Source organism: Asparagus officinalis, chromosome 5, assembly GCF_001876935.1.
Source record: "Asparagus officinalis chromosome 5, Aspof.V1, whole genome shotgun sequence".
Classification (NCBI taxonomy): domain Eukaryota; kingdom Viridiplantae; phylum Streptophyta; class Magnoliopsida; order Asparagales; family Asparagaceae; genus Asparagus; species Asparagus officinalis.
Window position 1 is genome coordinate 74229149 of NC_033798.1, and position 17037 is coordinate 74246185.

Genomic DNA, 17037 nt, shown 5'->3' on the forward strand with positions numbered 1-17037 from the left:
AGAAGGGTTCCTGAATGCAATTGATTCAGACGCCCCTCTTTTAGATTAAGGCTCTTCAGCCTCCAACCATTTGATCATGTTCTCGACTTGCTCACCCTGGAGAACAAGCTCCTTCTAGGTTCGGGTTTCCATTGCGTCAACCTTGGATAGAATATTGATCGAGAAATTATTACGGCACATCTCGATCAAGGTGATTTCAGAGACATGGTCCCGATAATGTAGTGACCGATTCCTAAATCTCTTCATGAAGTCATTGACAAACTCCCCTTTTCTTTGCTTTTTAGCAAGTAGAGTGGCCATCGACACCTCCGTGTTATCGTCGAAGAAACGGGCCAAGAAAAGTTTTTCCATATCAGCACATGACTTGATGAAGCCTGGTTCTAACTTACGGAACCATTCGAAGGCTACTCCCTTTAGAGTTCTAATGAACAGTCGAGTGATGATAGTATTATTCCTTGTAAGAAAACCTGTTTGGGACAGGAAGTAATAGATGTGTTGCGAGGGAGACCCCTTACCATTAAATTGGACCAAGCTCGTGGGCTTAAACTTTACCGGGTAAGGGGCTGTATCCCATTCAACTGGATACGGTCTGACCACCCCCAACTAGTTCATGCTTTTCTAAAGTTTTAAGGCGTCGAGCTGGTTTTGGAACTCGTCGAGCCTCTTGTCTTGGAGAGTGCTTCCAGCACGTGATGCTCCTCCCGATGATTTGGATGAGGAATCTGAAGATGACTCGGGGTAATCTTCTCCTTGCGTTGTGTGGGGAGGAGTAGGTTCCCACTCTTTGTTCTTCGAGAATTTCGGGATAGCCCGCGGAGCCTTCTTCTTTTTCTTTTTCCTGCTTAGAAGCTATTCCAACATCTCTTTTATGGAGTTGATCGTTGCTTATTGCATGGCTATTGCAGTCTGCTGCTCTTCAAATATCCTAGCAACCTCATTATAACTTCCACCATGTGCACCTTTGTGTGCTTGCCCTGAACTGAACTTGAGGCTTGAGATGTTGCCATTGCGGAGCAAACTTCGTCATCATCGTTGGAGATGGGTACTAAACATGCGTAATCAAATGGGGTGGTAACCCCTGTTTGAGTACATGTGTGTTGGTAGACACCTCGTGTTCAATGGAGAGGTATTTCAATCCCGGGAAAAATTCTGGATCTGATGAATCCGAATGTTTGGCTTTACCTCTCCCTGTCATGTTAACTATGGTGGCAGGGAGTTCTGAATCATCAGCAGCCTGTATCCTCTAACGATTGCATCTCCGACGATGGGGTCTTGACTCTGGAGGCTGCTGAGAAATCCTCCTGAACACTGATGATTTGGTGTTTCGAAACACTGGCAGTCAGCAAGCATTGCCTTAATGAGCCTCCTACTGTGGCACTGAGGATTCACCTCGTGAATCTTGTGTTTGCAGGTCAAACATTCTCTGAGATCCCCCATAGATTGATGGTGACAACTCCTGGTGTCAGAAGAACCAAACGCGCAATCATGCGAAAAAGGTTCAGAAGAAGACTTATGAGAACACTCGAAAAATTCACCAAGTGTCGAATCTAGGCGAGTTCTTCTCCACAGGCGAGGTTGCCTATTTGGGCGAGCTTTAGCTGCTCATTCATTCGGCCGAGGTTCCCCTGCTTGGCGAACCACTGCTTTGCCTTTATGGCGAAGGAGCACTAGCGGGCGAGGTTTGGTTATCAGGTGAGCCCGATGGGGTTCACCTATTTTGGGCAACCTGCCTGAATTAGAGGGCTTGCTTGATTGACCCAGTTCACCAAAATTAGGAATGTGGCCTGTAAAATGAATGCCCGCCTGATTTAAGCGGTTCACCAGAATTGGGAACCTTGCCCACAGAGTAGGGCTCGCCTGATCGGCTTAGTTCGCCAGAATTGAGAACTTTGTGCTCTTGTTTGGCCTTTTTCAGACCTAAATAGTAGTTCAGCCCGTCATAGGAGATGAAGGCTTGAGCCTCTTGGTGGGTGAAAGCTTGTCGTCGCTGTTGTTTGGCTCTCTTTGAGAGAGGAGTGTTCATGTTGACAACGAAGGCATGATCCGCGCCAACGCGAATCGTCATCTCTTCTCGCATAGGGGCATGCGAGGATCATTTGATGACCCATCGAGCAGCCCTTAGACTTGCATTTTGGCCTTTTGACTTGGCCTTGATTGGTTTGGGGGAGATAGATCCCCCTGTCATAGTTCGGGTAGAGCTTTCAGGCGTGGCTGCCTCGGCCACTTGGGGCTGGGCCATACGCACAACTCTGCGGTATCAGCGAGATGCTTTGTTGGCAGAGGAGGATGAAGATAAGTACTCCTCGTACTTAGCTTGATCAAACTCAATCACGAGGGACTCGACTATCGTCCCTTCCACAATTTCGTCGAATTGCGCCACCATCATCTTGTTTGAAGAAGTAGTATCTTCCACTGTTGTCACCATCTTCTGTAGGGCGTAAAATTTGGTTCTCAATGGAGATTTGTATTAATAAGAATTGATTATTACAAATCAAGAATCAAAATCACAATAGAAGCAAAGAGAATGTTCTTCTTATTTAACGTGGGTTCTTTGGTAGCGATAGGATGCCTTCCTCGAATGCTTGCGTTGAGTTTGCTTCCCTTGGACGATCCGACCGAAATTGGATTTGAGCTTCAGCGCGTGGTAGAAGCTCGTGTGATTGAGTTCGAATACCCGAGCTTGATGAGTATCAAGGCCGAATGCACAAATAAGGCTAAATGTAAGAACTTGCGAAGAGTCAAGAATTAGAGCCACTCCCTGCCAAGCCCCTTTCATGTAGCCAAATGTGGCTTATAAATAGATGAGGAGAAGCATGGTCACTCCCTTGAATCATGGAATGTGACCATGCATCATTGAGGAGAGCCATACTCCCTCCCTTGAGTTGTGGGATGTGACCACTCATAGGTGAGGAGTACCATACACCCCCTTAAACTGTGGGAAGTGGGTATGCCCACTCCCACAAGCAAGCATCTGCTTGATTGCTCAGGCAAACCTGACGGGCTTGCATGCGAGCTTGCGTGCATGTTGAATGCTCAAGCAAGCTTGCAGGCGAGCTTGGCGAACATGCGAGGTTGACTGGAGAACCCCTAAGGCGTTTGAGCTTAACCTTGTTGGTGAGCTTGGTTCGTGCGGGCGAACTTCCTACAGGCGAGCCTGACTCGTGTGGGCGAGCGAAGCATTCAGGTGAGCTTGACTCGTGTGAGCGAGTCAAGCTATCAGGTGAGCTTGATTCGTGTTGGCGAGTCAAGCCATCAGGAGAGCTTGACTCGTGCTGGAGAGTCAAGCAATCAGTCAAGATTGACTCGCTCTACTGATTCAAGCAATCAGGCGAGCTTGACTCGTGCTGGCGAGTCAAACAATCAGGCTAGCTTCGCAGAACAAGCTTGTTCTTACAAGTTTGAGCACGCAGGCGAGGTCCTGCGGGTGAGCTTTGGACTTTAGTATAAAAGCAATTTTTATTGCCTACAACGGGTGATTCTCGTGCAGCTTCCTTCGTTAACCGAGCCGAGCGACACTGATGATGAACCACTTCGAATTAGGTGTCGTCTCCTTCACCCTTCTCCACATTAGGGTTCTCGGCCATTTTCCTCTCTTTTTTATAGAAAATTTTGACGGATTTTATGGACGTTTAAGTGAAAACTAGGATTTTGATTTTGGATTCTCTAGTTTAGGGAGGATTGAGCGAGAGAAGAGAGAAGAGAGAAGAGAGAGAGAGAGAGAGAGAGAGAGAGAGAGAGAGAGAGAGAGTGCAGTTTTGGGGGAACGGGTTAAGAGGTAGAATTGTGTTTTCTCAAAACATTTCTGTCTGTGCTGACTTGGAAGAGTATATGGGGACTAAAACACAATTACTTGATTTATTTGGGGCTGTCTCACATGAAAAATAATACAGGGGGCTGGCCTCAAGAGCTTTCCTATTTTGGGACCTTGACACATTTTCCCCCAATATCATTTGTATAAGTTTCACTTCTTTTGTTGCAAGATAAAATGCAGAAGCCAAATGCACAAAACTCCAAGTTTCCAAAAGAAAAATATTTACACTTATATTTTCTACATTGTCATTCTTTTATTTTTTTTTCTACTATGCATGTTGGTATTTTTCTAAAAGGCACTCATAATTTTTATTTATATACTAAATGGGATGCACCTGCAAAGCAAGTGGCAAAATATCTTAATTATTCATTTTAGTTTTATTTATTTTTTACTATGCAAGTGGATTATGGAAAAGAATCTAATCTAAAAACAAACTATTTAAAGATACAGCAATCGATTAGAATAAGATAATAATATTTAAATATATAATAATTAGGCTAATAATACATAACAATGTATTTTTTATAATAACTATTTAACAATATTTAAAGATGGGTAATTGATTATGTGATGATAATATATCAAAGTGGATTGATGACTGGATTAAACATATTAATTAGGATGACTAGAATGTAATATGTAAAAGGGTCAGTGGTAATACTAACCACGAAATTTACTCCAAATCACACTTTTAAAGAGAGTCTAACATAATATAATATAATATGATATAATTTTTTTAAGAACTTAAAATATAATGCATATGTAATTATGTATATACAATTCCATGTTGATAACATTAAATAAAATTATCATGCACACTTCTACATAAAACATGTTACAACACTTTCAAAGATGAGCTATCATGATTTTTTATTTTAATTTTCCTTGAGCTTTACTTGGACTTTTCTTGAGCTTCACTGTGCTTCATCTAGGCTTAAGATATCTTCATTTGAGCTCTTATTTGTTTTCTTCATTTTTCCTACAAAGCGGGATAAAAACATAATATTTCATTTATTTGTACGAAACTTGTTTGAAACGTGATATGAAAATACCATAAAATATGATAACTAAATACCCCCACACCTTTGTACTGTGTGGAATAGCCTAGGGAAAAAGAAAGAAGAAGAAAAATAAAGAGAAAAATATTTATCTGATATGGAATATTCTGGAAGACAAAAAAGAAAGAAGAGAAAAGTAAAAGATGATACGTCTCTTGTTAAATTAGCTTATGGCACTCACAATTATTGTTGAAAGGAGAATATGTTCCCCCTTTCATACATTTTTTTCGCCTGCCTGTACAATGTTTTCTATATAATAGTATATATATTTTTACATTTTTTCGCATTAATCCTAATTATCTTCTAGACTTAATAAATTCTTGGGGTCGGTTCTTGTCAACCCGAAACCGACTCGGCTTAAGTATCCACAGGCCAACCCAGCCCGAGCCCATTCCCCCCGCCGCTTCCCTGTTCTACCATCTTCCCTCTTTCAACTCCTCCTTCGCTTTCCTCCCACAAATTTGGGAACGAGAACCGATTGATTATCCGAAGAAGGGGCAAAAAAAAAGAAATCGGAATAAAATTACTGTAGCAGTGAAGATGTCGGAGAAATTCTCTCCGGCGCTGCGAATCACGGATCTCAATGATTTCATCGCTCCCTCGCAGGACTGCATCGTCTCCTTGAAGAAGCTCAAGCCCAGGGCTGATAAATCCTCATCTGAGGTATTTCTTTTCTTTACAATTACTCTTTTTGTGGGCGGCTTGCTGAATTTTTTGTCGACTTACCGAGGGATTTTTCCTAATTATTTGAGCTGATTATTGGAAGGGGGAAAAAAAAGTTTTTCCCCTCTCTCTCTCGCTTACAGTCGTCAGTTTTTCTGAATGAATTTTCTGTGTAGAATCAAGACAAGTCTTTCCTCGGAATCAAGGAGTCGGACACAGATGCAGTAAAAATTTCGCTGAAGGATTGCTTGGCCTGCAGGTATTGTACTGTAGCGCGATCTTTTATAGTTTTACTTGACCTTTGTAGAGCAGAGTTCAAGAAATTAAGCAGTGGACCGTGTTGTGTTCTCTCCACTTAAACGGTACGGAACTACTTGTTACAAACCCACAGAATCCGCTCAACCTTAATAAAAAGAAAATGCTGCCAAATATACAAACCAGGCCATCTTATACAGGGGGAGACTTCCGAAAATACATGTGTAAGACGACTCCAAGAACATTCCGAGAAATTTAACATACAATCGATTTGAAGAGGTCACATTTTAGGATTGAGAAATAAATAACAAGTTCTACGGAAATTCAAAGAACCATGAATTCAAAGAACCATGAAATTATCTTATTTATATAATCGATTGTTCGAAAAACCGATGACAAACCAATCAGGAGCTCCCCTATTTAACTATTGCCTCTTACTCTAAATTTTCTTAAGTTCAGTGTGCCTGGTCTATAAGGATTAGCTTGTCATTGTTATAATTGTGAAATTATGTCTGTAATTTCTTTTCCATTGATTACAGCTTAGCTGAAATTTCTATATAAACAGCTCAACCGTGTTGAAAAACTCAGAAGAATAGCTACATTTTTCAGGATCTCAAAGTAAAACCCTTTTTTTTGTCATTTATCCATTTTAACAGTTTTCCATGCTCGACCTGGAAACTAATGATATATTTGTATTACAATTTTGGATGATAATCATTTTTGTTGCCTATTAGTGGCTTTTTGAGATATTTCTTCTCATTACATCTATGTATTGGTTCAACACATTCTACACATTGTTATAAATAGCGGTAAATAGCGCCACAAATAGCGGCGCTAACAACGTTAGCGGTTCCTTCCCGCTACGCTATCGCCTAATAGCAGTGACATATTGCGGGATATGTGCTTTCCACTCGCAAAAGCGGCTAATAGTACGTCATAGCAGTGAATAGCGGCGATTGCGGGCAAAATCCGCTTTTTGACTGCTATTTGAAAGTGGTTTGAGGTTTATTTTTTTAAAATTAAACCCGACCAGCAACCATTTCATCCCACCACCTCCCGCGGTTTCTTGCATATTCCCGCTCGACATCTCCCTCAACACTTCCTCCTCCTCTCGCCATGAGCCTTTCTACTATACTCCTCTCACCGCTTAGCTCATCTTCTCGAAGACGACGACTCCTTGACTCCTCCTCCAGTCGTCTTCGGTATTTTGTGACGTTTACATGTCTATTTCATGTTTAGGATCTCTTTAAATCATCAAATATGCACTTTTAGATTTTCTAGTTTTTTCTTTAATTTTTCTTATTGTTCTGTACATGTCTAAATTAGACCGCTATTTGGCTTCGCGCTTTTCACCGCTATTTTGCTGCAATAACCTCAAATAGCCTTAGCGATGTCTCAGCACTATGCGACGCTATCCGCTATCGATAACCTTGATTCTACATATGATGAATTTGCATATCATATACTTCAGGCCAGTTTGTTTGCTTGCATTGTGTATTTTCGTCACTTGTGATGATAAATAAATTTCTACATCATATACTCTGGAATATATAACTGAGTTTCTTAATGGTTTTTCAGTGGCTGCATAACTTCAGCTGAAACAGTTATGCTTGAGAAGCAAAGCTTGGATGAGCTCATATCTCATATCAATTCAGACAAGCATGTTATTGTATCGCTATCTCCTCAATCAAGAGCTTCCTTAGCTGCTTACTTCGATCTCACTCCAGTTCAGGTAGCCAGAATGTTACAGTTTTTAGATATGTTTTCTTTATAATCATTAAGTTCTCAAGTGTTAGAACATTTACTTTGGAGCTTGCTGAGGAGTTTATTCATCCTACAGAATGATGGATTTGAAATAGTATATTTTTGTGACAAAAAAAAGGCATGAGATCATTATATTGCGTCTTTCGCTTGGAATTTCTTACCATGTGATTATGAGAAATCATCCGGTAATTTCTATTCAAGAAAAATAAGCTGGAGTATCCAGTCAAATTTCACTATTTCAAAAATGTTCTTGGGAAGCTATGTTACATGGATATGGGTGCAGGTGCGGATACAGACACGGCTGTGGATATTGGACACCGGAAAATTATAAAAGTTAGGATATGGGGACATGACTGTATACATACATCTTATAAGTAATAATCTACATGAGATCGATATTGTTTTTCATTCACATGTTATGAGAACTACAATCCTTATACCATTTTTATATTCTTTTATCGAGTAGATTATAAATTGAAAAACCGATTGTTTTTGAACTAGAAACCGAAACGTCCTGTTAAAATCATACTTATGAAGTAGGTATATGCTAAAACAAACATGTCCTGAGTTCCAATGAGTTGTATAATTTGAGGTGAAGTGTACGATATACATTCAAGAAGTGTATCACAAATTTTTTGAACTAAAGCATGTGTTATATAATCGAGTATACGTTTGAAAATGTATGTATATTATTCAAGAAGTGTCCACAGAGTGTCGGACATTGACATGGACAGATACGGGAGCCTCAATGAAGTGTCTAGGTAACCTAGCTGGGAAGTAACCATGTCAGTGTGAAAGCCACTGAGAAGATCCAAATTTCCATTTTATGCAGCCTCATCTTTTATCACATGTTTAAACGTGTTGGTATTTCATACAATTGAAGAAGAAAGATTTAAAAAAAAGGCAGTTATTTGTTAATATTTGTATCACCTGGAGTATCACTATTGTTATTGTCTGAGACACTTTCTGTCAACACATATTTGTGAAATTCTGCATTAAGGAAACAATGGAAACAAATGGCTCACAGTAAATGTAGCAATAGCTAGTCGATAGAGAAGAAACCTTATTGATCATCCCACTTAAGCTCGTTCAACCAAGGAGTAACTCACCAATCTTCAGAATTATCTCATGCTAGGTAAGAGCCTTGAAGAAGGGGAGAACAATAGATTACCTTGAGGATTCATATTCACTTAGAGACATGTATACTTCAAAAGAAATAAAACAAACACACTTTCTGAACAGGGGTATTATATAGTAAGAAAAGATTTGCACAGGTGTTGAACATATCATGATCTTTAACAGACTTCCTGTTCTCTTTATATGTGCATATTCCACGGAAAAATTTGCTTCTTTTTTTTTCACCAACAGCAACATTCTGTTAGTCATATTAGAATTTGCTCTCTCTATATATCAACTTACAGATACTAAACAAAGACTTTGGTGTTTCCGTTTTTCAGGTCTTCAGGAAACTTACAGGATTTTTCAAATCTCTGGGAGTGAAAGCCGTGTATGATACAAGTTCTAGTCGGGATTTATCCCTCATTGAGTGTTGTAATGAATTTATTTCCCGGTACAATCAGCATAATCTGAGTACTGGCAAAGAATATGGATCAACTATTCCAATGATTTCATCTGCCTGTCCAGGTATTTTTTTTCTTTTTCTTTTTTGAAAAATCAAACAAGTTATCATTTGATACTTTTAAGGAGTCGGTGCATTTTCTCTAGTAAAATATGCCCTTCTCTCGGGGTAATGACTTTAAAATGTGCATCGAGGCCATATGCTGGACAATGTATGTACTCTGAGAAAAGAAGAATTGGTTGTTTCCAGATTCATAAAAAAGGCTGGACGAGAATTCAGGAAAAGGAGTCCATGCTCGTTTTGTTTTGGCCCTGAGCGTCCAGGTGCTAGGCATGAAATAGACTTCGCAAGTGTTAGGTGGGCCACCTGTCTAAACTGCTAGGAGTTGCTTCTATCATGAACTATGCTTTTAACATATTGGAAATTTGTAGTTCCTGTCGCATATGTTGTTGCATAGAATAGGATCTCTTCATCTTCCAGGCACTCTGGTAGTAGTAGTGCAATTATATGTAAGATTATATATTTTTGTTTCTTAATCGGTATGATTTGAATCTAGGATATCAAAGTATTGATTTCAGAAAGGCGTCATTTTTTGTCCAACATTTTTAAAACATACAAATTTTCAAAATACAAAATTCATTAAGAAATTCCAGTGGTCTGATACACAATCTTCCCTGCTGCTGTCTTTTTTTTTATCATCATTGACTGCTAAACTTATGACTTCTATGTTCCACTCAAATTTAGAGTGAATAAAATGGTTGGCGTGGTAACATTAATTAATCTTTGTTAAGGCTGATCCATTTTGGCAGATATTGTCACTGCTTATAGCATTACCTTAATGATAACATTGGTTCATCTGCCTTCCTGCACCCAGGCTGGATTTGCTATGCAGAAAAGACGCTTGGATCATATATTTTGCCATATATATCTTCCGTGAAGAGCCCCCAGCAATCCATTGGAGCAGCCATTAAGCACCATATTGTCCAAAAAATGGGTGTCCCGTAAGTTCTGCTTGCTTTTATGTGTGTGCTCATTCTATAAGCTTTTTGAGCTGCATGTTTCTTTGATTGTTTCATACCCTTGGCTTATTAGCTGTCTTAGCATTGAATGAAGTTTATGTACTAGACCTTGTCTGGATCATGAAGAACCTTGTAGTTACATCTATGTCATTTTTTAACAATTTGGTATATGTTAGGAGGGAGAATTATCAGATTGATTAGAGAGGGATTACATATATATAGAGTTTGTGACATCCACATTAAACGGATATCCAATAACCCATATAAGACCCACATATCCACATACTAATAACTCATGACATCTAACACTCCCCTCAAGCTAGAGCATATAGATCTGTCGTGGCCAACTTGTTACACAAGGACTAAAAGTGGTTAGAATCAGCCTTAGTGAACACATCTACAAGCTGTGTAGAAGAGGATGTGAATGAAGTGGTAATCTGGCTACTTAGAACTGCATTCCTGATAAAGTGACAATCCACCTCTATATGCTTGGTTCGTTCATGGAACACTGGGTTGCTAGCTATGTAGATTGCCACTTGATCATCACAGGAAACCTAAGCTCTGTCATAAAAGACCTTATCCACGTCATCTCACACATCATCTCATAAGCAGTATGTGCCGTAGCCAATGTTACATTACACGCCGAGCGCTTTTAGGCGTCGGACTTGGCGCCCAACGCTTAGTCGCCTAGGCGGACGCCTAAGCGGTTTTTGGACGTTTTTTTTCTTTCTTCATTTAAGTGGTGGTCGATGATGTTTTGTTGAAGGTCGGAGGAGATAGTGGAGGTGTTCATATTTGGAGGTTAATGGAGTTTGGAGGACGTGTAGGCTACGACACATAAAATCATAATGCAATCCACGTAAGCAGACAATGCTCTCTAAACGCTCGTAAAATCTAGGTAGGCAGCTTAAATACCGCCTAGGCGCTAAGCGCTAGTTAGGCAGTCTAGGTACCGCCTAAGCCTAGGCGTACGTCTAAACGGACTAGGCGGAGGTTTTTTAAAACAGTGGCCATAGCTCTATATTCAGCCTCAACATTGGACCGTGACACAACATTTTGTGTCTTCTCCAAATAACGAGATTTCCTCCCACAAAGGTACAATAACCAAACATAGACTTCATATCTCCTTTGTCACCAGCATAGCTAGAATCTGAGTAACTGGTGACTTCAAGATGTCCGTGACATTTGTAGAGTAAACCTCTACCAGGTGCATTCTTCAAATAGGACAACGACTGTAAGGTAGCTTTCCAATGAACCTCTCTGGGTTTATGTATGAACTGATTGACTATACCAACAACAAAGGTAATGTCAGGTCGTGTCACCGTACGATATATCAACTTTCCAACAAGTCATCAATACCTTCCAGCATCTTCAAGTATCTCAGATGACTCACCCCACAGGTCCAAGCTAGGGTCTATAGGAGCACGTTCTGGTTTGCAACCGAGCATTCCTATTTCTTGCAGCAAGTCAAGCACATATTTCCTCTGGGACAATGTAATTCTATCTTTCTCATGTGTGATTTAAATTCCCAAGAAATATCTACGTCGGCCCAAGTCTTTAGTTACGAAGTGTTTCTTGAGGAACTTACAGCTCTCCTCAATACCTGCACTATCATTGTCAGTCACTAGAATATCATCTACATAGTCAGCTAGGATGTGGATCCTTACCTAATAAACTGAATGATCTAAATTACACCTCCTGAACCCAGCTTGCTCAGCTACTTCACTGAATTTTGCGAACTACGCATGTGGACTTTGCTTGAGACCATATATTGCTTTCCTCAGCTTGCAAACTTGAGTCTCTTGCTAAGCAATATATCCTGGGGGTTGCGCCATATACACTTCCTCAGACAAGTCTCCATAGAGAAGCATTCTTGACATCAAGCTGATAGAGAAGCTAGCATTGATTGATAGCCAAGGAGAACAATATTCTAATTGATTTTAGCTGAGCAACTAGAGAAAAAGTCCCAAAGTAATCCACACCATAAGTTTGTGTAAATCCACGTGCCACAAGTCTTGCCTTGTATATGTCAATATTGCCATCAGGACGATATTTGACTGTGAATACCCATTTGCAACTGACAATCTTGGCACTAGCGGGTGGCGATACAGTTCCCAGGTCCTACGAGACTGTAATGCTGACATCTCTTCATCCATTGCAATTTTCCACTCAGGTACACATAATGCCTCCTGGTAGTTCCTGGGCATAGAAACAGATGACAAAGACAGAGCAAACATCTGGTATATAGGATGTAGGTGATCACGAGACAAAACAGGATAATAGATGAGCAATAAATGACTTTGCAGTGGAACGTTTACCTTTCCTCGGTGCAATAGGGAGGTCACTATCAGGAATAACAATGGGAGAAGTTGTGGTGTGGGGACCTTCGTCAAAGGATGGAGAATTGGAGGGACCATCTTGGCTAGCCTGATTTTTCTTCTTCCGCTTGGATTTAAACTTAAAATTCTTGTCTGAGGGATCGATAGTAGAAGAAATAGAAGGAGATGTTGGAACGAGATCCTTCAGTGGTAGAGGGAACGCTTTTTTTTAGGAAATAGAAGACAATGGGGAACTTGACCATGAACAGAAGAAGACATTCCATTGATGATATGACTAGCAGTAAGTACAACATTGGTTCACAAAATCTTAGGAATGTTCATCTGCATCATGATTGTTTGAGTAACATCCAACAGATGACGATGTTTACGCTCAGCAACACCGTTTTGTTGGGAGGTTCGAGGATAGGAGGTTTGGTGAAGAATGCCTTGGGATTCACAAAGAAGGGAGACATCACATTGCACATACTCAAGAGCATTATCAGTACGAAAGACATGCAATGACTTAGAAAATTGAGTTTTTATTTCATTGAAAAAAACCTTTTGTTACATTAGCTACTTGAATTCTGTCTTTGATAAGATAGACCCAAGTCATACGAGAGAAGTCATCTATAAAGACCACAAAATCATGAAAGCCCAAGACAAAACTCGACACGACATGGTTCCAGACACCTGAATGAACTAACTCCATGGGAACAACACTACGAAACGTGAATGAACTAACTTCATGGGAACAACACTACGATTTTCTTGACGAGAGAATAAGAAGACCTTGTGTGTTTCCCAAGTTGACATGATTCATAATTAAAAGGATTAAAAGACGATAACGTAGGTAGAATACTCATCAGCTTTGTAATAGACCGGTGTCCCAAATGACAATACGATAAATAGGAATAATCCATAGACATGGAGGTATAAGCTGAGCCAGTTGATTGTTGGGCACTGCGGAGATGGTACAAGCCACACCTTTCAGGTCCTGAACCAATCCGTCTCCCAGTCAGCAGATCATGCATAAGAACATAGGAAGGAAAAAAGTTATGGCACATTGAAGATCTTTTGTAATTTGACTGACAGAAAGAAGATTGATAGGAAAATTTGGAGCATAAAGAACATCATGAAGAGTTAGTTTATTTTGAAGAGACACCACATGCTGACCAGCCACACAGGATTGGGTTCAAAGTAGAAGATAAAGCAGAAAAGACTCGTTTTGTACCAGACATGCTTTGACACACCTGAATTGACAACTCAGTTCTTACTAGGAGATATATAATGGGCATGCATACCTGATGGAGCAGCATGGGTAGCAATGAGCACGACGGCTTTAGCGGACTGGACCAATTTGTCATACTCAGCTTGAGAGATAATCAAGTGGTTCATGTGATGGATCAGTAGATATAGTAGATATAGCAGCTTGCTGAGCCCACTCTGGTTTGTCACACTTCCGATTCCCACGACCAACGCCACGTCCTCCCCCGAGTCACGACTGCGGCCACATCCACGTCCACGTCCATAACTGACCAAGGGAGACTGATCGGTGTGTGGAGAAGAAGCGTCAGTGGAGATCCGTGAATCTGAGGCAATGTCGGGTTTGTGGGCAGACAGGAATTTTGCCACCACAAGTTCCTCATGATACTCCCTCATCTTGGCGATGTCAGCAACAAACGGTTGGTAGACCTCCAACTCATCTAGTAGTCTCCGAACAGAGGTATAGAGGTCTTGAACTGATTGGTCTCATTGCTGAGTGAATAGCTGTTCATAGAGTTCACACACTCGTGAGATGTTTTTCTCATTGTCATAGGTACTCTTCAATGTATCCCAAATCTTCCTTGCTGGCTTGAGCATGATCACACCACGAGAAATATTTTCCTCCATACTGTTCACAAGCCACGAAATCACCCCACAGTCATTGGCAAACCAGTCTTCGTAGGTGGCATCTTTCGCATCAGGTGGATCTTGAGTAATGTGCTTGATCTTCCGATGAGCATCGAGAAACACTTCGAATGCTTGGGCCCACAAAAGATAGTTCTTTCCATTCAACTTGATAGATGTACCGCTGAGATTCCTCAGCCACGCATTATGGGAGGTATTGGAGGAAGAGGCCATGAAGGGTAGGCAGTAGGCATGGACACACTAGCAGGCACATATAGTCACCAGAAGGTTATGCACACCATAGGAGACCCCATACTAGCAAGGACTTTAAGGGGCTGATCGGCCTGAATCATGGCCCCAAAGCCGGCAGCCAAGGTGCTCAGGGCGCTAGTCCTGGTCCGACTGGCCGACATTAAGGGTGGGTGTGGTCAGAGGGTGGTGGAGAGGCGGTAGAAAGGGCCGGAGAGAGGAGAGGTCCTGGAGATCTCCTGGTGGGAAGGAGGGTTGGTGGCAGTTGCTCTAGGTTTTTTTTTAAACCTACGCTCTTTGATACCATGTTAGGAGAGAGAATTATCAGATTGATTAGAGATGGATTACATATATATAGAGTTTGTGACATCCACACTAAACGGATATCCAATAACCCATATAAAACCCACATATCCACATACTGATGACATGTAACTGTATGGATAGGGAATATTTTTTTTAATTCCATACATTGATGTAGCCACAAATTCAGCATTATTTGAGGGGTGGCATTAAGGGTCCATTTAATTCACTTCAATTGTCAGGGTTGTAACTGCAATTGCAACTTGGCACAGTTTGCATTAGTTTTAGCGATTTGTTACCTTGCAACTTATAAATGCAGTTGTAGTTGTAGTTGCAAAAGTTCTCTACTTGCGACATGACGACTTGTACACATTTGAGTTTATACCAACTTGAGTGTAAGAGTTGCCATTGCTAGTTATAGTGATGAAAACGTGGTTTAAATTATAATTGTAATTGCAACTGATCTTTAAAAGATGATTGAATACTGGGTTAAAGTATAAATATCCGTGTGCCTTCCTAGGCAATCTATCCTTATGTTTAAACACAAGTCTAGATGTATGGGATCTGGATTGAATTATGAGAAATAATTTAAACCTCCATTTTCAACTTCTTTAATGACCACAATTCAGTAGGCGTGGAGTTACTTAATCATACACATGGCTGGTTATTCATAATAGGCCATATGTTTTGTAATGGGTTATCTTTACTCCTATTCCCATCTTTTCTTATTGAAAAATGGGCTACACCTCAGACTTACAACACTAATGGATAGGTGACTATGTAACTCATAACAACAAAATTCCATGATTGTAGCATAAATTATGAAGAACACTTTTCAAGCTGTTTCTTTGGTTCCCTTCTATGTTATAAAACACATCAAGAATCAAGAAGCCCCCTGAACTGTAAATTTGTGCCTAGAGCGTTCTGAGGCAGAAGGATATGTGCTGCATTTTGAATACTCAAGTGAGTTTTGATGTGTTTCTTATACATGAGGTTATTTCAAATGGTGGAGTATAAATGACGAGGTCTTTTCTTCAATTAATTGTATTCATCAGATTATATTACTGGCATTGCACTATATTGTTTCCGCTTTTTTTCATGTAAAACTTAGTTACGCATAATCAAAGAATAAATGAACAGTGTGGTGACACAACATGAATTTTTTTGTAGGGCACACCAAGTCTATCATGTGACTGTGATGCCTTGTTATGATAAAAAGCTTGAGGCCGTTAGGGATGATTTTGTATTTTCAATGGGCCGTGAAGAAGAAAATGGTAATGATGACATGGGCAAAAAGCTTGCAGAGGTAGATTCGGTATTGACAACTGGAGAAGTACTGGACTTGATACAGGTATTGTTTCTTCTTATATGGCATTTATTCTTTTGTTGCTGAATGGGTATAAAAATGATAAAAAATGTGATAAACACTTTTGCCTCACTTCTGCAGTCAAAGTTAGCTGATTTTAAGATCCTGGAAGAAGCTACTCTGGATAGACTGTAAGGCTCTTGTATGCTTCTTGTGCTCTTGAAATGCTTCTAGTTTACTAATCAACGCATGCTAGTTTCTTATGTGTGCATATGTCAATTGCTTAAATGATTGTCATCCCTGGAAGAAGCTACTCTGGATAGACTGTAAGGCTCTTGTATGCTTCTGGTGCTCTTGAAATGCTTCTAGTTTACTATCAATGCATGCTAGTATCTAATGTGTGCATATGTGAATTGCTTACGTGATTGTCATTGTTATTTATATCTCCATGATACTTTTCAGTTATGTTATAGTTTTTTCATTGGGAAACTAATGTAGACAATTTTTTTTAAAGTCTCTCAAGTGAGTTTAGTAGACTTGGTATTCTTCTCTTAACTGAAAGTTGGTTTAACTCATTTGATGATCTGTATGAGTAGAATTCAGAAAGAAAGTTATGCTATGTGCGCGAAAAAAAGGAAAAAGAAAAGAAAAGAGCGCACACACAGAACTCGATATTTCTTCTCCTTCACAGAATCATCCGATGTGAAGTTTTTTGAAACGCACATACACCTAGTTGTTAAATTTTTTTCAAAGTTTCTAGTTGACCCTTGTAGACCATTAATGACAGATGTTGAGTTACCACAGTACTCTTGCTGCAAAATGGGA

General features: G+C 40.1%; 1 protein-coding gene across 1 annotated transcript in view; it reads left to right on the plus strand.

The window, feature by feature from the left end:
* Positions 5253–17037, plus strand: part of LOC109843914 (protein NAR1) — a 14612-nt gene continuing 2827 nt past the window's right edge. Inside the window, exons 1-7 of the mRNA XM_020412888.1 lie at positions 5253–5532; positions 5709–5791; positions 7366–7519; positions 9009–9195; positions 10005–10131; positions 16077–16257; positions 16354–16403. Of these exons, the coding sequence (XP_020268477.1) occupies positions 5410–5532; positions 5709–5791; positions 7366–7519; positions 9009–9195; positions 10005–10131; positions 16077–16257; positions 16354–16403 (905 nt within the window). The 5' untranslated portion in view covers positions 5253–5409. The remainder of the gene's footprint in view (positions 5533–5708; positions 5792–7365; positions 7520–9008; positions 9196–10004; positions 10132–16076; positions 16258–16353; positions 16404–17037) is intronic.